Source organism: Hyaena hyaena, unplaced genomic scaffold, assembly GCF_003009895.1.
Source record: "Hyaena hyaena isolate Hyena2069 unplaced genomic scaffold, ASM300989v1 scaffold_367, whole genome shotgun sequence".
Lineage (NCBI taxonomy): Eukaryota > Metazoa > Chordata > Mammalia > Carnivora > Hyaenidae > Hyaena > Hyaena hyaena.
In genome coordinates this window covers 125278-147621 of record NW_024081002.1, presented here as the reverse complement: position 1 = coordinate 147621, position 22344 = coordinate 125278, and the positions used below count along the sequence as shown (strand labels likewise).

The window sequence follows — 22344 nt, the reverse complement described above, 5'->3', positions numbered from 1 at the left end:
CTTGTGCACACACACACACAGGTGCACGTGTGGCCTCTGAGTGGAACATGGATTGGGGACGGAGGGGAAACAGGACTAGGGACATCACAGTGGTTTAGGAGAGAGAAGGTGGCGGCTTGAAGTAAGGCGACAAAGCACGGGGGGCGGGGAGGAGTGGATGTGGGGTGTATTTTGAAAGTAGATCCGAGAGGAGCGGCTGACGGATCTGATGAAGGGAATCCCAGGAACACACCGGTAGGGGCGATGTCTGGGAGTTTGGCTCGGGCAGATGAGCCGACAGTGGTCACACGGTACAAGCACACAGCACTGACTGCAAAATAGCAGCCCCAAATCAAACATCATCATTTTTTTTTAAATGTTTATTTATTTCTGAAGGGGAAAGAGCCAGAGCATGAGCAGGGGAGGGGCAGAGAGAGAGAGGGAGACACAGAATCTGAAGCAGGCTCCAGCTCTGAGCTGTCAGCACAGAGCCTGACGTGGGGCTTGAACTCACATAACCGTGCGATCATGACTTGAGCCGAAGTCGGACGCTTAGCGGACTGAGCCACCCAGGCGGCGCCCCAGACATCATCACTTCTGAGACCCCTCCCTCCGTGGGTGGAGGGCACCCCAGGAACGGCTGCACTAGCCTCTTCTCCATTCTGTCCATGAGGAGAAAGGCGATGGAAGCAGAGGCTTTAGCCAGGGGTTCCTGAGGGCTGCTCGCAGGTGAGTGCTCACGCACAGTGTAATTCAGGAGCTCCGGGGTAACGCCTAGCAATCGCCTATCAGATGAATAAGAAACCATCCACGCTCACCCACAACCCTGTGCCCAGGTAACCTGAGGACCGGGAGAAAGGGAACAGGGGCCCCTGTCCCTGTACATCCCTGTGATGCCACAATCCACAGTTGAACCTCAGATCGGTCTCAGGCTCTGTCTTCACCTGAAGCCCGTGGGCTGGGCAGGCTTTGAACCCCCAGTGACTCGCTGGTCCAGATACACTGAATCCTTTCCCCATAGCAGGGGCCCAGCCTCCCTGCTGAGAACACACAGGCTGCCCGTGGGGGTCACTGGCTCTTCAGGACATGCGCCTCTGCCCCAAGGGAGCGTCAGAGAGGAGCCCTGCGCGTGGGGCCACAGCACAGCACCCGGGCCTGAGCGTATGGTTAGGACCCAGGAAATCTGGACCGAGGCTGCAAGTAAGCTGAGGCTGGACATGTTGGAGGGGAGCCCAGAATGAGGGGTCCGTCGGTCCCCCAGGACAGGGTTTCAGCCTCTTCCCGGGGGGGATGACTAGGATGGCTGCATAGGAATTGTTTCTCCCTCCAGCAGGGTCTTGAGCCCCGGGCCACCAACGGGTGAGCCACGCATCCCCAGTTGTGCTCCCAGGGAGGTGGGGCTGGGAGCCCCTGGGCCAGGGCCAGTCAGCCGCGGCCTGGAAAGCTCTCTCCTGGCCCCCACATCCCAGCTTCGGTCCACAGCTTGGGCTGATTTTCCTCCCAGCCCCCACTTCTGCCCAGATCTCCATCCCCTGGTGATTTCCCAACTCCCTTTTCCCCTACAGACCCCTGACCCTGGAAGAACATGTTCTTGTGCTTCTGGAACTGAAGTCTACTGACGAGGCTCTAATGGGCTGCAACACGTGGAGAAGGAGATGCACCGGAGGAAGGGAGCTCTATTCTGTTTCAACACGGTTTCATTCACTCAGCAGACCCTACCTGAGCCTCTCCTGTGTGCCAGGTGCCTTCCGGAGCTGGGGACACAGAGGAGTCAGAGGCTGTGTCCCTCGGGGCATGTAGTACGGGGTGGATGGATCTGTAATAAAGCTGTTCCATGACACACCGCGGCTGGGCAGACGTGTTTACTCTGCTGCCTCCCGAACCTCCAGGACCCTGAGAGCGAAGTCCCAGACCCGCCACCGGCACGAAGGAAGTCGGAGAGGAGGAGACGGCCCAGGAGAGGTGGGGCTCGGCAATATTTTAAAAGCTAAACATTCTAATGGACGATGACAACTTTAGCTTTCTGTGCTCCCCTGAGTGCCTACAGCTGACCAGGACCCTGGAAAGGCTTAGCATTGACCAGCCAGCCGGGAAGAAGGTCAGGCAGATCTGCTGCAGGCCCGAGTGGGTATGGTGATGAAATGTGCAGGCTCGGGGGCAGTCTGCTGGGTTCCAGTCCTCGCTTGCTGTGTGATACTGCTCACGTGTCCAAACCTCTCTGTGCCTCCCATTCCTCACCAGCACCCGGGGAGTGGGGACAGTGGCTCTCCCACAAAGCTGTTCTACCTGGGACTGGGAGAACTGGGCGGCAGCAGTTTCCAAGCAGATTCTAGCAGAGAATCCCAAGCAGGCTCCGCATGGTCAGTGCAGAGCCCAACGCAAGGCTCCATCCCATGAACCATGAGATCATGACCTGAGCTGAAATCAAGAGTCAGACGCTTGCTTAACCAAATGAGCCACACAGGCGCCCCTCATCTATCAAAGATTTTAAACAAAATGGTCACCATGGGAGAAAGGCATCTGATGCAATTTTCCAGGAAAATCCGTTCCTGTGGAATATCGTGTCCTCCGCGACACAGTGCCGGATGACATTGAACAACAGTGGCTTACATTTATTGAGTGCCTACTATGCACCAAGCCCTGGGCTGAGTAAGCACTCTCTGTACCCTCTTCCTTCACAAAAGCCTCATCTTACACATGAGGACACAGAGTCTTCAAAGGGGTCTGTGACCTGTTCAAGGAGGTGCTCAAGCTAGACCTGACCCCAAGCACAGCCCAGAGCTAACTCTTACCCGCCACGTGCGTGGAACTCAATACAGCATCATGACGGGACCTGTTCATCAAGTCAGCCTCATAAGGCAGCCCTTGCTTTGGCTTAAGTTTCCCCTCTGACTGTCAGCAGTGAGCCAGGAGTTCAAGTCCTTCTTGGGTCCAGGGGACAGATGTAGGGTCACAAGTCAGGCCAGGATGACCAGCCAAAGACCAGAATGTTCTATAAAGTCTCCTTCAGGCCGTGGCATATGAAAATGTTGCACCTGCAGGCAATCTCCAGTATGAGGCAATCTCACAGTGTGTGTGTGTGTGTGTGTGTGTGTGTGTGTGTGTGTGTGTGGCAGGGGTGTTCGAATGCACCATAAGGGGGGTCTGACTCTCATTTTCAAATAAGCCTGGGCTGGCCATCTCACAGAACTCCCTTTCATGGAAGCCAGCGCTGCCCTCTCTGCAAACACATCACCCTCTATAGCTCCAGGTTATCCTTTGCACCGGTACCTGGCACACAGGTACAAGCACTATTGTGTTTCCAGAATCTGGTTCACAGTCTAAACCCTTAAGCTCCCGAGCCTCTGAGCCTTTCTGTGACTTTTTCTGAGTCAACACTTTTTTCCCAATAATTCCATTTCTGTCAGTTCTGCTGTTTCCTCTTCCTTGGGTAGCAGGAGGCCTTCTTGTCCCTTCCCGGGGGCCCCCCGAGCCTCTCCCCCCGCCCCCCGCTGCTGCCTTTGCCACGGTCACGCCCTGCTCTCCCACTGCAGCAACATCTGGCTTATTGCAAGCATCTCTCGGAGATATTAATTCTTATAAAAGCCAACAGTGAAATTTACTGTACTATTAATTCCTACTTCTTAGAGTGAGGACCTGGGCTCCCCACAGAGGATAAACTGTACCACTGTCTGCTGGTGGCAGTAATCAGTGGAGGGATCATAAGTCAGGGCTTTAGTAGCAGATTATCATCACTGCGTTCCCGGAGAACTCTCCTTATTTACGTTCGAATGATCCCATAGTCTCCGGGGGGTTCTGTGACCCCAGCGCACTCACCCAGACACCCCAGGACTTCTGCAGTAACTACACCACCACGGCCCCGCATCTTACCTTCTTGGTTACCAAGCTGTCCTACAAGGTCCTACAAGGCCTGTTGTTGTTCCCACTTGGCAGATGCAGACGACGAGCCTCATGGGGAGGAAGCCATTTGCTCAAGGGCTGCCTGGCCCCATTCTGAGTGTCTCCTACTCTCTCTGCAGCACCCGGAGGAGTGAGTATCTGTTGATGACTAAGCCAAAAATGTGGACATCACGGTGTGCAACGTGCCCAAGACCATCCACGACTGTGGTCTCTTATCAGTCTGGGAAACTTCCTAGGGCAGACTGAGATCAGACGCTGCACCAGGGTAGCAGGGCCATCGCCGGGGCTCACCCACCCCCCAGCATTCACCATATGAAGGGATCACTCACATTGTCCCTGGGAGCACTGTTATTCCTGATTATCTGCAGACATCCACTAGCACGTGGTCATGGCAGTATTGCCAGAGGAACTGGAAATTAAAGGTGTCTTCGAGAACGAAAATGGTCAGTTCCTTTAGTGCAGGACTTGTCAGAGCCTTTAATATGCTATTGTACATTTTGGATCTTTAAGAGGGGAGTTTAGAATATGCCAACCACCTACATTGTACTGTGCTATAGTATACTGTATTATATTATACTTTAACATATTGCATCATACTGTACTGTATTATTCTATATAGCACATTGCACCACACTATACTGTACATGGTATATTACATTGCACTCTATGCTACTGTATTATACAGTATTGTGTTACACTTTACTATATTGTACTGCACTGGCACTGTATTACACTATACTGTACATATACTATATGTATAGTATAATACATAGTAATGGTACTATACTGTATACTGTCTATCACATTGCGCTGTACTCTGTCTTGTACTATACTATATTATACTGTACTATATTGTGTTATCATATCATATTGTATTTTCACAAAGCCAGACAAGCTCTGTGAAAAGTCCTTTTGGGAAACACCAGTATAAGGTTATCTCTTCTCTTTTGCTTCCCTCACAAAAGAATTTCCTCTGGAATTCCAGTACTAAATACTCCCCAGATAGCAGAATTGGGTGCAAACCACACTGAACTGTAACCCTAATTAAGATGGATTCCTCTGCACGAGGATGGTTATAGTCCCAGGTGTCCAGGTCATTTTCAAATATGTTAATAGTTCCTCTTGACAAAAGCAGGGTCACCATGTCCCCAAGAAAGAGGCATGATGAGAAGAGCCAGCCCCTGCCCATCGACGTTCTGAAGGCAAAAATACACACACACACACACACACACACACACACACACACACGGGGGAAGAGACTCCCCGGAGAAGCACCACATCTTTAAAATTCATGGTAATTTTTACACTGAAATTAGCAATTCACTCTTTAAAACTGAGGAAGCTGGGGGTTGGGGGGAGGCACCTGGGTGCTCAGTCGGTTAAGCGTCCGACTTCAGCTCAGGTCGTAATCTCGCGGTTTGTAGGTTCGAGCCCCGGGCTGTCGGGCTCTGTGCTGACAGCTCAGAGCCTGGAGCCTGTTTCAGAGTCTGTGTCTCCCTCTCTCTCTGCCGCTCTCCTGTTCACACTCTGTCTCTCTCTGTCTCAAAAATAAATAAACATTAAAAAAATAAAATAAAAACTGAGGAAGCTGGGGGCTTTTGTTTTGTTTGGAACTGGGGACCGAGAGCAAGATCAAATCACCCCATCGGTCCTTCCTTGTCTTAGCTGCTGCGCTGGGCGCTTTGTTTAGTGTGATCACCAGAGTTTGGAACCGCTGGCCACTAGAGGCTTAGGGAACATTCCAGTTTAGATTTTTACCCGCCAGGAAGTCTCTGAAATTTCTAGCTAGAGTTTGCAGGATGGACAGGCTCACTTTGAAGAACACAGGTTTGCAAGCAGGGAGTGGAATCTGAAGTCTGGTGTCATCTATACACGTCTGCAAAGTCCTTGTAAACGGTCCCTCCAATTCCGGAGAGTAGTGACTTGATTTAAGTACTTTTGGAACAGTTTTGGTCATAAGTAACAAAAAGCACTCTAGTGGGAAAAAGAAAAAAGAAAAAAGCGTGTTTCCCAGCACCCCAGGGGCTGAAAATGCTGGTCACTCTCCGTTCCAGGCTCCCCTTATTTCCGGGGGTTGCCATGTGACCTGGTTCTAGCCAAGGTAGGCAAAGAGAATTCTTCAGGGCTGCTGGGAAACGCTTTCTTCGTTATAAAGAGAGACTCCTGAGTACATTTACCTCGTCACATGACTGGATTCCTTTCCTCATGCATTTAAGCATGATTGAACGAAGATGTGATTCCTGGGGGTACAGCAGCCACGTTGTGATCATGAGGGGAGTATCACCGACATCCTGTAGGTGGTAGACCAAGAGGATGGAAAGGGCTGGGGGCCTCTGAGACCACCTACTTCTCAATTTCTTGTTATTTATAATATGAATAAACCCTCATTGGTCAAGCTGCTTTCAATTGGGTCTTTTATGGTGCATCTTAAAGTATCTCGGTGGAAATAGCTATCTGATGTTAAATCAAGCATTTGATATAAGAAGGCAGATTCCGGACTTCTCCTGAAAAATCAGAAGACCCGGCACTGGGCTTGCCTTCCTACCTGGCAGAAACCTGCAACTAAAGAGAGCCAGCCACCTTTTACCCGGGGGAGGGGGAGGGGGAGGGGAGGGGGAGGGGAAGGTGCGCTTTAGCTGTGCTAGGCTTCCTCGCCTGCCCACACTCTGCCCTGCTCACTCCATTCTCCCCTGCTGCCTCCAGGTGTCTGACCTTGTCCCTGCTGACTCCTAATTGGACTCTGAGCAGGTTCACTCAGTGAAGGAAGAAAAGTCTCGCAGACCACGGCTTCCAGGGGGGGAGGGGGTTCTGACTGCTTGCATTGTGCGCGACCTGCTTTGCCGGACAGGCTGCATTAGTAACTCCTCACGTCCAGAAGGGGTCAGTGGCGCACAGAAGTGCCTTCATTCATGGCCATTTCGTTAGTGAATTACACTGTCACTTTTCCTTCACGTTAATAGAGCATGAAATTAAAATGTATGGAGCCACAAAAACACCTGCCTTTTGTGAACTGACATAGTTCATTACGGTTCCTAAGAATCCTGTTGTAACTTCACGTGATTATGTCCTTTGTAACTTTATAATTTCATGAAAGCTTTTACGTGGCCTGTGGTGGGACTTTCCATTCAATTACCAGCATTAACAGGGCTCTGTTCTTTGTTGCCTTGCACAATCCTTCCATTTATCTGTAAATGTACTTATTTATATTAAATTTCCATTTCATGGCCCAGAATTTGAAGTCCTCAGTAATGAAGTGTAACTCACTTTCGTCCTACTTGCTGAGCAGAGCTCTGGGAAGTATAGAATCAAAGAACTACATGGGCTATATCGTTTTTTGTTTTTTTTTTTTTTAACAGCATCAAAGGATCCTTCTCTGGCATTTTTATTTGTGACTATGTTTTCGAAAACTGTAAACGTTCAGTTGAAGCAGATTATTTGCTTTTCTAGTTTTAGATGAATTTTAGCCCTGGATTTTAAATTATGCCTTACAAATTGCCATGACTTGGCTTCTAAAGTAGATCACGTGTGTTTTCCAAGTTGCTTGTGAGTGTAGCTGCTGTAGTTTTTAGAAATCAAGAGTCTGGCTGTGGATGAAAGGCAACTCACGTCTTCCCTCCCCCAACCCCACGACGGGAGGGTCACCCCACGGCTCTGTGCTGACCCCAGTTTGGAAGGGCCGCAGCTGGAGAGGGCTGCACAGGGGCTCATCTGTAGTAAAAGGTCTTTGCAAGGTGGTAAGTGCACCCCAGGGCTGAGCCCACGGAGCAGACGGCCGAGGGAAAACATCCTGACGGTTCTAACTGGCACACCCGGCCCAGAGAGGCTCAGGCGACAATTTGCGCAGCCACTTGAAGCTTTGCAGAGGCAGTCGGTTACTGCAACTGCTGCAAAGTGACAGTCCTTAGTCATCACAGATGCGCCCCTTTGCAGCTGGCCCAGGGGCCGGGAGAACCTGGGGTGTGTCTGATCAGAACCAAATGGAGGGAAGTCTCCTGCTTTGAAAAGAACAAACTGGCCAAGGACCAGCGAGCTCTGCCCTCGGATGGCAAGGTCCTCGGCTGGCTGAGCTAAAACAGGGCATTCTTGAATCTGTTCCTGTGCCTTCTACCAGAGCCCCGTCATGCGGAAATGCCACCTGCCAGACAGGAAGGGGAGTGCGCTGCTGTTTGAAGACCTGTTGGGTCCTGAAGGGGAAGACTCCTACCCTGAAGCTGCTTCTTACTGGCAGAGGCCACCAGCCATTCCCTGAAAAGGGTCTGGTGCCCAGCAGCCCTCAGACAAGTGCAGTGACCTCCTCTCCGTACTGGCATTCAGGCATCTGTTTTCACTGTGCTTGGTGAGCTCATTTGTGTGAAGCCGCTCACCTCATTACCTCCTAAATTCAATGATTCAAAGACCCCGGGGCACCTGGGTGACTCAGTTGGTTAAGCCTCCGACTTCGGCTCAGGTCATGAACTCGCAGTTTGTGAGTTCAAACCCCACATAGGACTCTGTGCTGACAGCTCAGAGCCTGGAGCCTCCTTCAGATTCTGTGTCTCCCTCCCTCTCTGTTCCTCCCCTGCTCGCACTCTGTCTCTTGCACTCTCTCAAAAATAAACATTTTTAAAAATTAAAAAAAAAAAAAAGAACCCTGGAGGTGTGCCAGGGTGGCTCATTCGGTTAAGCATCCAACCTCCGCTCAGGTCACGATCTCACGGTTCGTGAGTTTGAGCCCCGCATCAGGCTCTGCACTGATCGCGTGGAGCCTGCTTGGGATTCCCTCTCTCTGCTTGCTTGCTCTCTCTCTCTCCCTCTCAAAAATAAATAAATATACTTAAAAAAGCAAAAGAACCCTGGAAAGGCTGAGGCCGGAGCCCCAAGCTTCAGCGCCGTCTCAGAGATGTACGCTATGATAAGCTGACTTGTCAGAAAGCTTCTAAGCTCTGCACCCGGCATGATCTACAGCCCGAACCGGCTTTGGACCAGCTGCCCATCTGGCCTCGGGTGTGAAACACACGTCTTTGAATGACTTTTGCTGCCCTGGGCAGCCAACACCACGTCTTCCAGGTTGGAGGCTTTATTATGTTTTACGACCATGAAAACACAGGACGGTGGCTCTCACAGCAGACATTTCGGATAAAGGAATGGACCGAGTTGCACCCGCCCTCCCCTTGCCGCCTCCTGCCCTGCGTCTCCCAGAGACTGTCCCTGCGTCCTTCCTTTGCACACTTAAGAAAGTTGAAAGCAGGCATGAAGGCAGCAGGAACACCATCGGCAAAATGGAAGCGGAGGGATAGCTTCGAGGGGCAGATGATGAACACCGCACTACAGCAAACCTCTTCTACCGCGTTAGGAGGCCGGGGTGGGAGAGCGTGCCCGGGGCTCAGCGTCCATCCTCCCGAGGCCGCAGTCATACGGGGCCCTCGGTGATGCCCTCCAGGGGCATGCTGGGCGCACTGTCCGCCGTGGGTCGCTCATCTTTCTTCAGCGACGTCGGGACTCGGAGGCTGACGTACGGCTTGTGACAAGCCGTGTTGGCCAGAGGGGGGTAGTGCTGTCTGTAGCAAATGTATGCAAAAATGAGGCCGATGACGCCACCCACAAACGAATCTAGGCATAAAGAGCGAAACAGGAGACACGTGTTACGATGCGTTTGTCATGTGGCCAGGTACGTTTTCCAGAAAGCACTTTCCTCCCGCTGTTGCGGTGACTGGTTTGCTTGGTGGACCCCCAGAAAGACTAAAAGAAAGAGAAATCTTGCTGGAGGTGCAGATTGGGGTGGCCTCTACAGATCTTTTTGTTTCTAGAACCCACAGATCCCTGTAAAATGTTCTCTTGATTCCCTCTGATGTCTTTAGTATGTGTTTGAGTATTGCATGAACTCAGATTTGCATTCTCGAATTTTAAAATCAATTCTAGACGCTGGAAGAGGTCCAGCCACCTGTACAGGATCTAGATACCTGTGATTTCCAGTTGTTCGGCAAGTTCCCACTAGAGACTGGCAGTATTGCTGCTGGGCTACAGAAACCCGCGGGGCATGCAGTCCTTGCCTCGTGTAAGTCATTTTCCAGGGAAGAAATGAACCTTCTGAGTCACAAAGTGAGGAGAACATTTTATGATACACCAGGATCGCCAGCTCAACAGATCTCTGGTGTGAGAATCCCAATCCCTCCAACATCTCATCAAGTTGAAGGGCCAAGGGGAAGAGAGGAGGCAAAAAACCCACAAAACAAAAACAAAAAAACCCAGCATCTGCAGGCACAACAGACACCTCTACCATGGGGGCAGCCCCGGCTAAGAAGGCATTCAGCTGGGGGCACCTGGGTGGCTCAGTCGGTTAAGCATCCGACTTTGGCTCAGGTCATGATCTCGCAATTCATGAGTTCAAGTCCCATGTCAGGCTCTGTGCTAACAGCTCAGAGCCTGGAGCCTGTTTTGGATTCTGTGTCTCTCTCTGTCTCTGCCCCTCCCCTGCTCACACGGTCTCTCCCTCTCTCTCTCTCTCTCAAAAATAAATACTAAAATTTTTTTTAATTAAAAAAAAAAAAGGCATTCAGCTGATGCCCAAGAGCGACCCTGTGAAAGCAGCCCGCCCCGACACCCCTCATTTGGTGTGTGTATGTGTGATATGTGCATGCTGGCACTTTAAACTGCTTCTGTAGATTATTCTTGCCAAAAAGAGCCCGGACCCTTCTGGAGCTGCCTGGAGGTTTCCACTTCCACATTTACTATCCTGATGGACTGCACACACCTCTTATAGTCCGACAGCATCATGAAGTGTTGAGTGGGCTCACAAAGCATAATCAACAAAATTAAATCAAGTTCCTCAAAAGGAGAAGCTGTTCACATTGCCTGTGACCAGCAGCCTCTAAAAAGGTGCCAGGACTCAAGGGCTCAAGGTTGGAGAGTCGCACTATTGTTTTGTTTTTCTGTCTAACCCCAGGGAACAGTCCTCTGGGGGTATTATTATTAGGGTGTGAAATGACCCAAGACGTCTTCATTTGAGTGCTGACTACTGAATGGACCAAACAGCAAACCCCACAGATGACGTCATTTGGCTTTCCACTTTCTGGGGCACGACACGTCCCCTTGGGTGCACCACGGTCCATGAGATGTCAAATCGTCCCCAGTATTGGTTCCCTGGCAGTGACAAGTCCTACCCGTGCTGTTTTCCCATGTCATGAAAAGAGCGGAGAGCGGTACCACAGGTCCGCCAGAGTCATCAGAAAAAACAAGGGCAACGAAAAGTCTAGGCAAGCCGCCTTCTCAGCAAAATCGTTTGGGGCTTTATTACAAAGGCGGTGAAGGAGAGCCGAAAAAGGACTACCTTTATGAGGGACATCGTTGTCAAGTGCCTCGAGTGGGCTGTTGTTATTTTGATGAAACCACACTCACATCCTACAGGGCATGTGCTGACAGAAGAGCGGGCAGCGGACAAGCAGACTTTTATTAAGGGAAACACCACTTGGGATTGATTTTACCCTAAATAGGGTCGCATGGGACCAGTGGGCTCAAAAGGGGAATTAAATGGATCCTGGTGTCCCCAAAGTACAAAATACTGGAGTCCCTTTACTCAGCATCAATGCCATGTGTATGTACCACACGGGTCCCAGGGGGCAGGCATGATGTCCAGTGCTAGAGGACAAGGCTGAACAAATCGTACACATCTGCAGTCCTAAGGGGCCGGACGGACACTAACCAGTGACAGCCGCATCAGTGAGCTGCAGCTGTGGCATCCGCATGAAGGAGAAGGCGGGTCCGTGAGATGGCCCAGTGGAGTAGCCTGGGCTGGTCTACACCAGGGTGAGTCTCACCTAGGCCATGACCCACCAGCCGGCCGTGCAGGATAAGCAGGCATGACCCAGGGGAGGCGGGCAGTGGAGACAGGGAGGGCCCCTGCAGTCTTCCAGGCAGAACAAAGAAGGAAGGGGCTTGGCAAATTTGGGTAACCAAAAAGAACGATCTTTTCTCTAGTGGTGTCTCCTTAATTCTGTAGGACATAAGTTGACCACGAGGCATTCCAAACTTTAAAAGAATGTGTGTGTGGCGGGGGGGGTGGTGCATCTGGGTGGCTCAGCCGGTTAAGTGACTGACTCTTGATTTTGGCTCAGGTCATGCTCTCACGGTTCGTTTGTGAGTTCGGCTCCATGCTAACAGCGCCGGGTCTGCTTGGGATTCTCCCTCCCCTCCCTCTGCCCCTCCCAGCTCACACCTGTGCTCTCTCTCAGAGTTAATTAATTAATGAATTAATTAAAAAATAAAAGGAGGCGCCTGGGTGGCTCAGTCGGTGGAGCATCTGCCTTCAGCTCAGGTCATGATCTCACAGTTTGTGAGTTCAAGCCCCGTGTTGGGCTCAGTGCTGACAGCTCAGGGCCTGGAGGCTGCTTCCGATTCTGTCTCCCTCTCTCTCTGCCCCTCCTCCCCTGGCACTCTCTCTCTCTCTTTCTCTGTCTCCCCCTCTCTCTTTTAAAATAAACATTTAAAACATTTTTAAAAAATACTTTGACCATGAGGTATTCCATGTACCCTCAGGTACCACGGACCCTCAGCAGGGACCAGGGACCCCAGTGGCTTTCTGGGCTACCATGAGTGTATATCTTTTTTTTTTTTTTATTTTTTTTTAATGCTTTATTTATTTCTAGGAGAGAGAGAGAGAGAGAGACAGCGTGAGCAGGGGAGGGTCAGAGAGAGAGGGAGTCACAGACTCTGAAACAGGCTCCAGGCTCTGAGCTGGCAGTCAGCACAGAGCCCAACGCGGGGCTCGAACCCACGAACCGCGAGATCGTGACCTAAGTGAAAGTTGGACGCTTAACCGACTAAGCCACCCAGGCGCCCCGGTTACTTCTTAACCCATACCCACCATCAGTGCTGGCTTCCCCCTGATGGCCTCCCTCATCTTCATGTACCAGAGCCCAGCAGTTATTAGTAAATGTTTGGTGAACTGATGTGTGCTGAACAACACCAATAGGATGCACTAAAGAATCGACGTGACCGGCCACAAAAGCCACATATACTATGTGATGCATGTGCAAGGCCCAGAATAAGAAAGTCCACTGAAAAAGAAAAAAGATTAGTGGCAGCCAGAGGCCAGGGTTTCTTTTCCAGTGTGAAGAAAATTTCCTGGAATTAGATAGTGGTGATGGATGGCTGCACAACTCTGAATATACTTACAACCACTTTATAGGGAACGAATTATAAGTTATGAATTATACTTCAACAAAACTCTTTAGAAAGTCAGGGGAAGGGACACAACACCAGATGGGCTCCAATGGTCGTAGAAAGGGGGCTAGACTTTGCATCAGGCAACCCGGATCGGAATCTTACTCATAAAATGGGCAGGACTCCCATCCCCTTCTCACGAGGTCAAAGAACAGGACAGGATCTTTCTGGGTCTGGCAGGTGAAAATGCCGACATACTTACTGGCCGTGGTCACCTGCACCGACACAAATAAGCAGAAAGGCTTCAGAAGATGTGCTGTCAAGCCCCCTGGGGGAGCAAACACCTCCCTCTCTGTTGCCATGGCAACATCCAAGCTCACTAAGCTGGCCTGACTTGGGACATTGTATGCCTTGGGCTCTACAACCCAGGACACCAGGGTAAAACTCAGCTCTGACAAACTCAACAAGCCCACACATGATGGCTTCTGCCATTCTGCCGCAGTGGAACTGTGGATTGAAGCTTCCTGTTTTTGTGACTTTGAGCTTCTATGAAAGAACTTTCATAGCACAGAGGATGCATGATCTCTCTGGCATGCTGGACGCCGGAAGGGCAGCCTCTGGGTCCGTCCTTCTCAGTACCGTATCCCCAAGTGGGGAACATGCCTGGCACACGGGCACAAGAGGCTGAATGAGTGAATGAATGGGTGAAGTGTAAATTTTTGGTTCATTTTTAAAGGGAAAGAACTTGCAGAGGAAACGTTAATTTTAATACATCCAGTGTGAAGAAAAACATGATACTAGTAAGAAAGGAACACGATTTAGTTAAAATCATTCATTCACACGTTCACTGGACACTGTTATGAGCTGAATTGTGTCCCTCTACCCTGCAAAAAAAAAAAAAGAAAGAAAAAGATATGTTGAAGCCCTAATTGCAGTCTGTGACTTTATTTGGATATAGACTCTACAGGGATCATCAAGTTAAAATGAGATCATGAGGATGGGCTCTAACCTAGTATGACTGGCGTTCTGAGCAAAGGGTAAATTTGGACACAAAGACAGACACACAGAGGGAATAGAATGTGAAGAAACACAAGGAAAACACTGGGGGTACAGATTGGAATTATGCTGCCATGAGCCAAGGAGCATCTGGGGCTACTAGAAGCTGGAACGGGGAGGATCCTACCCTATCGGTGTCAAAGGGAGTGTGGCCCTTCTCACACCTTGACTTTGGACGTCCAGCCTCCAGAAAGAACTGTGAGACGCTTTCTATTGCTGTGAGCCACTCAGTTCGTGGAGCTTTGTTCCAAGAGCCCTAGGAAACTAACATGAGTACCTACCATGCGCCCTGCCAACAAGAGTGACGAAAACCTCTGCCCACGTGGATATTAGACGCTCATGCAGAGTTCACAAACTAGGACAACTATTTACTTATATTTTGTCCGTAGCTGCTTCCACACTGCTGCAGCCAAATCTAAGAGTTGTGACAGAAACTGTATGGCTTACCCAAAGCCCAAGATATTTACTATCTGACCCCTCACAGAAAAGTCTGCAGACTTCTGTTCTAGCGGATAAGGACAGACAATAATCAATACATAATAAACTACTTAGTTCATCAGGCAGTGATAAATGAGCAAGATGAGAGCACTAGGGAGCACGGAGGAAGGACTGCAATATCAACAGAGTGACGAGCGTAAGACGTCCTCAGCCAGAATGTAATGCTTGAGCCAAGGTCAGGAGGGGGAAGGGAACAAGCCACATCTATAGAGGAAGTTGGATTCTAGAAACATTTTGAACACAGAGCCCACAAAAGAAACCAGAGAAAATCAGAGAATGCAGAGGGGTGCTTTCACCTGGAGTGAAGTAAAGCAAGGTAAAAAGTAAAAAGTGAAAAGCGAGCCTTTTTTGAGCACCAACATCCGTCTTCCCTGGGACCTGAGCAATGGGGAAGGCCAAGGCTAACCCGGAGGCCCTGACTCACACTCCCTTTGGCCTGGCCCCAAAGCACCATCCAGTGGGTTCTGATGGGAGGGAGTGGGGGCTGCAGACTGCTCTGGCCCTCCGGCAGGGCACCTAGGGTAGGAAGGCAGAGATGGGCAGACTCATAAGCCATCGAGGATCGGAGGCTCCCAGACCCCGATCAACGTGCGGCAGCTGATGAGGAGTGTGAATGCAGACCCCACTACAGAGGGCAGCCGGCAGTGGGGGAAATGAGCTGAGATCAGTTCACTCCAGACCAAGGACATCCATGAGAGAATATCAGTGTTTCCGTTCTATGGAAGGCTGGGAAGGTTCTGGTAGGAAGAGTAATATGTTTCCAAGGGCTCTTTTTCAAGTCACTTTGCTCAGAGACTGCTTCTGGCAGCCCAAGGAAACAACTGGATAACAGTGTGCATCCCTCACCTATGTGTACTTGGTGGGTGGCGGGGGAGGGGGAGGGCAGAGGTAGCAACCTCTTCCTCATTTTTTAGTGTGACACATGAACAGTCCAGCAAAGTGCTCCCCACCTCCCAAACGCCTCATCTTCACATCTGATAATCGCAAGTCTGGTAACTACACAAAAATTCATTTCAAATCACAGACCCTTCACAGCCCAATAAGGGAAACGTGGTGAAGGAGTGGCCGCCATCTTGAAAACTCCAGCCCACTCAGATATGGCATCTGTGACTGCCAAGGATGCTTCCTAACCTTGGGTTGGGTGGGAATGAAGGACCCTTTCTCCCCTAGAGACCCATTTTTCTGTATTTCATTCAAAGAAAGGGAGATGCTCTTTCTTAGAATGAAACACCACACAGCAGGCACAGCTGCTGAGAATGACATTATGATTAAAGAAACCAGTGCTGGGGGCGCCTGGGTGGCTTAGTCGGTTAAGCGTCCGACTTTCACTTAGGTCATGATCTCGCAGTTCGTGGGTTCAAGCGCAGCGTCGGGCTCTGTGCTGACTGCCAGCTCAGAGCCTGGAGCCTATTTCAGAGTCTCTATCTCCCTCTCTCTCTGACTCTCCCCTGCTCATGCTGTCTCTCTCTCTCCTAGAAATAAATAAAAATATTAAAAAAAATAAAAAATAAAAAAAAAAATAAAGAAACCAGTGTTGGTTGGAAGGTTCCGGCAAAGGTGGAGTCACATACGGAAAGCCTGGATCCAGATACAGAAACCTGAGGGCAGTGGGAGCTCACTATTACGCCCATTCACATAACAAACCATACATTCCTGCCACTCCCAGCTGTAATTCTCCACTGACTAGAAATCATGAACACACAAGACTCGGAGTTGAGGCAGACGGGAGTTCAGTAAGATGCTCTTCTCCTTCTTTATATTTTTCTCCACATATATTTTTCTCAGCATGGGAATTCCATAAGTTTCAACTCTTGAAAACACATGGCTAAGCACAAAGGTAAACCTCTTTACAAGGTGCTGGGTTTGTAGTTAGTGTCTCCCATGGAACTCTGTGGCTTCCGGCTGACCTGAGTGCCAGCAGCTCACAAAGACATGAAGAACTTCAGCCACACAGAGATTTGCCACCCATCTAGCTGGGTTTACCTCTGAAAAAATCCTGCTAAATGTTTCACAGGCCCCTTCCTGCCATGGCGTGTGTCCTCCATTTTCTCCACTTAATAAAACAACAGGCTCGTATATTTGGAGCGGAGCTGGGAAGGCAGAAAAGACAAGAAAGGTGTTGATAACAAAAAAGAACCATGGTAATGAAAAGAGTCAGGCATCTGGGAATACGGACTTTTGTTGGATAAGAATATGTAATCTAATAATGTGACGTACTTCTACATTAGGCGTGGTTGTATAAATCAAAATTGAAATGGACTCATAAAAATCGCATCATACTAATGTTGTTAACTAATATCTATAATGAGAGAAATTCAGGTTTTGCTGATGCCTGTGGGGTTCCATGTGAATTCGCATCATAATGGATGGCCCTGCCCACAGGTACTGGGCAGGCTCAGTCTGTGAAGAAAAACAACAGCTTATTTATCTCCATTGGGCATCCGGCCTCAAACACCCACCCCCACACTGTCTATCCCTCCTCCAAGCTGGAAATCTTGGAGGCCTCCCTGATTACTCCCTTAATAAGTGAGTGTTTAATGAATAAAATTTCCCACTCATTGAACACTGCTGCTTTTTTTTTTTTTTAGAGAGACAGAGAGGGGAGAGAGAGTGTATGTGAAGGGGGGAGAAAACAGGAGAGAGAGAGAGAGAGAGAGAGAGGTATTGAGAATCTTAAGCAGGCTCCACACTCAGCATAGAGCCAGAGCTGGACCCTCAACTGACTGAGCCACGCAGGCACCTCAGACACTACTGCTTCTCAACATATAATAAGGGGGAGGAAAAGGAGCTAAGGAACCTGTAGGTCAGGGTTTCTCAACCTCAGCAACAGCCACCTGGGGCTGGATAGGCCTTTGTGTGGAGAAGACACAACCCTGTACATTGTAAGCGGTGTAGCAGCATCCCTGGCCTCTACCCACTAGGTGCTGGTAGCAACTACCACTACTACCACCCCCAATTGTACAAACCAAAAAGACACCTCCACACATTGTTAAATGTCTCCTGGGAGGTACAGTGGTCACCTCCCCTGCTGAGGCTGCTGGTGTAGAGAGTGACAGATGGCCTCAAAAAAGGGAATTCAGGTAAAAATGAGCTGGACTCATTTCAGAGCCCATTAAAAGAATCCAAGGAAAGGCACACTCCTCTCCTGGCTGATTCTGGGGTGTAAACTGAACAGATGAAGGCCCAGGTGAACTGGTACTTGACCCACATCAATGAGCTGTACCAATGTACATCGATGTACCATGTACATTCAGTTTTGCCTGAATGTCATGGAGGTCCACCATGACAGTTTGGTTCATCGCTCAAGTATGGCCCTAAATGTCACTGAACATAAATTCTCTTGCTTCACTTTCCCATCAGCCCACAGAGCACTAATATCCTCCATCTATTGCTCCAAGTTCCTTCGTGTGCCAGTTGGATGAGATGGGTCTGATGCCTTGGATGTACCAGCTGTGTCATGAGTCCATCACTTCCATAAAGCCGAGGACTGCGATTCTTCATCCTCCCATGATGCACCAGCCATAGCAAGGTAATGAGTAAAAAATCAATGGAGACCAGAAATATTTCAGAGAGGCCAACCTCACGTCTTGGGTTTTAGGACAAGTTCGCTACGTGAAGGCCCGTCCTGCCTTCCAAGATGAAGCAGCACTCTATTCCATTATGAATATGGAATATTCCATATTCCATCATTTCTCAAGTCCAAAGTGACTGAATAAACATGCAAGCCAGGGATTCATAGCTTACACACAGACCATGTTCCCCTTCAAGTACTAACCAGGTCTAACAAAAATGCTGATCCAAAGGGGCACATGCACCCCAATGTTTATAGCAGCACTATTGACAATAGCTGAATTATGGAAAGAGCCCAAATATCCATCAACTGATGAAGGATAAAAAAGATGCAGTGTACATACATACACACACACACACACACACACACACACACACACACACACACACACTGGAATACTACTCAGTGATGAAAAATAATGAAACCTTGCCATTTGCAACAACATGGATGGAACACACATTATGCTAAGCAAAATAAGTCAGAGAAAGATAAATATCACGTGATTTCACACATTTGTGGAATTTAAGAAACACAACAGATGAACACAGGGGAAGGGAAAGAAAAATAAGATAAAAACAGAGAGGGGGGCAAACCATAAGAGACTCTTAAACACAGAGAACAAACTGAGGGTTGTTGGAGGGAGGTGGGTGAGGGATGGGCTGAAGGGGCGCTGGGCATTAAGGAAGGCACTTGAGATGAGGACTGGGTGTTAAATGTAAGTGATGAATCACTAAATTCTACTCCTGAAATCATTATTACGCTATATGTTAACTTGGATTTAAATTTTTTTAAAAAATAGATCATGTTCCAAAAAAACATCTGCCTCTAAACCACTTGTTCGGGCAACACAACATATCCTTCTTTAGAAACAATGCATAAAGAGACGACAATACCAATTTGCACTTGTGCAATATGTTTGCATTTACCAAGTACCTTCAGATCCATTATTTCATTCAGTCTATGGAATAGCATGTGAAATATTTGCGGACAATCGTTCCCAAGTTCAGAAGAAGGAACTGTGATTCACAAGGGCTAAATGAAAAGCGAGCCATAAAACACCATCCAGCCCATAATGTTCTTCATGGAGAAATGCCCTCGTCATCTGGGCAACTATGATTCTGGTGGAAAATACTCCTGGGTGCCGTGGGCGTGCCCTTCAGCTGTGGGCTCAGCGACTCTCTCTCCGCTTCCCTCCCATGAGGTAGCTTTGTGCGACCCAGAACTTCATCTAAGCCACTGATAAAAGGAGACCACAAGGCGGGGTGCAGGGCCTTCTAATGGCTGCCCACCCCCCGACCCCCATCAGGAGGGCCTCAAGACCCTGAACTTCACTTGATGCATCCACCTGTCCAGACCATGCATCAGCCTGTTTCCCCTACACTCAGCTCCAAGCTGCTGTCCGAGGCTCACAAAGCCCAGAGCATGAGCTCTAGGAGGGTGGGGGCTGGAGATGAGACCAGGGAGGGAGCAGGAGAATCCAGAGAAGACGGGGAGAAGATGTCCATGTAGGGGCTCCCCTGACCTCTGGCCTCATCTGCTGCCTCAGTGCCGCTGCATAAATAGTTAGGATGAGGTGAGGAGAGCACAGGCAGCAGAGACAGAAAAGGAGGAAGGGAACCCTCTGGTGGCAGCAGAACCCAGTCAAGAAGAGGAGGGGCAAGCCACAAGCTGATGGCGAAAGGCCATACGGAGGGGGGACCTGGTTTGGGGCACATGTAATTCAGTGCGCTGCAGTTGATACACTGGAGCTCTTCCCCAGAGCTTCTCCGGCTTCATCAGAAATAACAGACTCGCGTGCCGACGCAGACTCCCGGCCACCACTCCGGACCTAGCCCTGAGTCGGCTTCCTATCTCAGGGAGGCCTGCTCAAGGTGATCTGAGGATTGCCCTGCACGGACCATGGTCCTAGATCCTGCGCTCCTGGACGCCCCTTGCCCTCTGGACATCGCCTCTGTGCCTGCTCCCTGTTTGCTGTGGCACGTGCCACTTGCCGCTCAGACAGGCTGTGAGCTGCGGCTTATCTGCAGGAGGGGCGTGCCCGGTTCAGTCTTATTCCAGCCCCTCACTTGTCGTGCGTTGTTTTCACTTTTCTCAGATATTTCTGAGTCATGCGTATAGGTTAGCTTCCCCACAGCCTTGGAGCAGCTGCCCAGAACGTGGCTGGCATGGACTCCCGGGCTGGGCACAGCTTTCAGAAGTGCATCTGTGGTGAGAAATATGTCCTTGCGTGACGAATGTGAGGTGACAGGAGCCAAAATCCACCTGGCACCGAGTCTGCAGGCTGAGGCGAGTGAGCCAGCAGGGAAATCACAGTTGGGTCTGAGGCCAAGGGTCTGCCATCCCGGCAGGATCCGGGCATGGAGGGGGTGGAGGGGCTCTGGTTCTTCACCCAGCGAGGGCAGTGTGAAGGTCAGAGCTCACCCGGACAGGCACGTTTTCTTTCAAACTGCATCTGCTGTTTTTTCAGCCTCCTCGGGTCTGAGGGTGGGTGCTTGGTTCTCCCTGAATAGGTGCCTTTCTGTACCCATCCCTGCAGGGCAGTGTCAGGCTACCGTGTGGCTGGGCAGGGACTCACCTTGCCAGTGATGCTTGTAGTCACACATGCGGGACAGGGCGATCATCATGGCACAGTACAGGGGCAAGATGGCGGCGCAGAGCCGCCAGCTCTTCCCCCGCCCACTCTCGGTGAAGCAGTGCAGCTTGCCAGCCAAGTAGAACGTCGTGAAGCCAAGGCCAGAAAAGGCAACTGCCGAAGAGAAACAGCAGGTGTTACTCTAGCAGGTGGTTAAGTGGCAGGACGCGGCACATCCTGGGCATCCTCTCTACCATCCTGCGTGCCCCAGGGCCAAGGCATGTTGGCACCAGGTGCCATCTAGGCAATCTGTGCTCTCTCTAGAACCATGCTGGTATGAAACTTTTAACAATCGGAATGGCTTTCCAGGCTTGTGTGTGATCAAAATCTATTCCCTTTCATTCATTCATTCATTCATTTATTCATTTACTCACTCATTCACTCATTCACTCATTCAACAATGACTTAATGGGCATCTACTGGGTGCCAGACAAGCACTGCTCTAGGTGGGAGAAAAACAAGGTACATCAGATGCTATCTCTGTGTCAGGGGCTCATGGTCTGATTGAAGGACATAGTCGTGTTAAGAGAGAATTTTAATAGAGTGCATTGAGTTCGATAAGGAAAACATGTGCATGGAACACAAGACTGATGGCTGTTTAGATGTGAAAGGTGAGGAAGAAGAAGGGATTCAGGGCTTGGTGGCGTTCAGTGAGATGGAGATGCATGTGAGGCGTTTGATGGAGAAGACAGCGATGAGAAATGCCTTGTTTTCTTCTAGAAATCCGGGTTATTGATATTTAGAATTGCAAAGACAACTCCTGGCTATACTAAGTCCATCGTCAAAGGTGTGCAGGTTGGGTGTAAGCATATATAATCCCCAAACTTTTCATCCAGTCAGGTTTAAAACACAATTGGAACCCAGTAAGGTGTACAGTGGGTCTTCTGTGGGTTTACAAGAACGGCCCTCACCCCTGGCTGGTCATGGCGTCACCTGAAAACCTTAGGAAGCTTTATGCAATACTAGTAGCCAGGTCTCACTGCCGGATATTCTGTTGGTGATGGTCTACTGGACTGGAGCATGTATAGGAGTGTGAGTGTGCGAAAGTGTATGTGTAGATGGGACTGTATGCATATATACGAGTGTGTATGGATAGGTGTGTGTGAGGATGCATGTACGTATGTGTGTATGTATCCGTGTGTGTATATGTGAATTGTGTGAATATGTGTGTATAAGTATGTGAGTGTATACAAATGTATATAAGTATGTACGTGTGCAAGTGTGTGTGTATGTGTACATGTGTGAGTGTATGTGAGTATGTATTGTGCAAGTGTATGTATGCCAATGTGGGTATATGTGTATATGTATAAGTGTATGTGTGTGTATATGTAAGTGTAAATGTGTATGTATGTATACATATGAGTATGTGTGTGAGTAAACTTGAGCATGTGAGCTGTGCGTGCCCACTCCCCAAGTGAGTTTAACGCCAGCCAGGGCTATGCTGAGGACACTATCGTGGAAGCTGCAGCCCCAGCCTTCTCCAGACACCAGCCTGGAGAATGTTCCTCTTGCTGAGAAAATACTCCTGGGGCAGAGCTCCCTGGTAACTAGCCCACATGGGGACTTGGTA

The 22344-nt window shown here is 49.6% G+C and overlaps 1 protein-coding gene across 1 annotated transcript in view; it reads right to left on the bottom strand.

The window, feature by feature from the left end:
• Nucleotides 1–8919: 8919 nt before the first annotated feature.
• PLPP4 (phospholipid phosphatase 4) overlaps nucleotides 8920–22344 on the bottom strand; it is a 120944-nt gene continuing 107519 nt past the window's right edge. The window contains exons 6-7 of the mRNA XM_039250444.1: nucleotides 20718–20888; nucleotides 8920–9468 (exon numbers count right to left, since the gene is read on the bottom strand). Coding sequence (XP_039106375.1) covers nucleotides 9269–9468; nucleotides 20718–20888 — 371 coding nt within the window. The 3' untranslated portion in view covers nucleotides 8920–9268. The remainder of the gene's footprint in view (nucleotides 9469–20717; nucleotides 20889–22344) is intronic.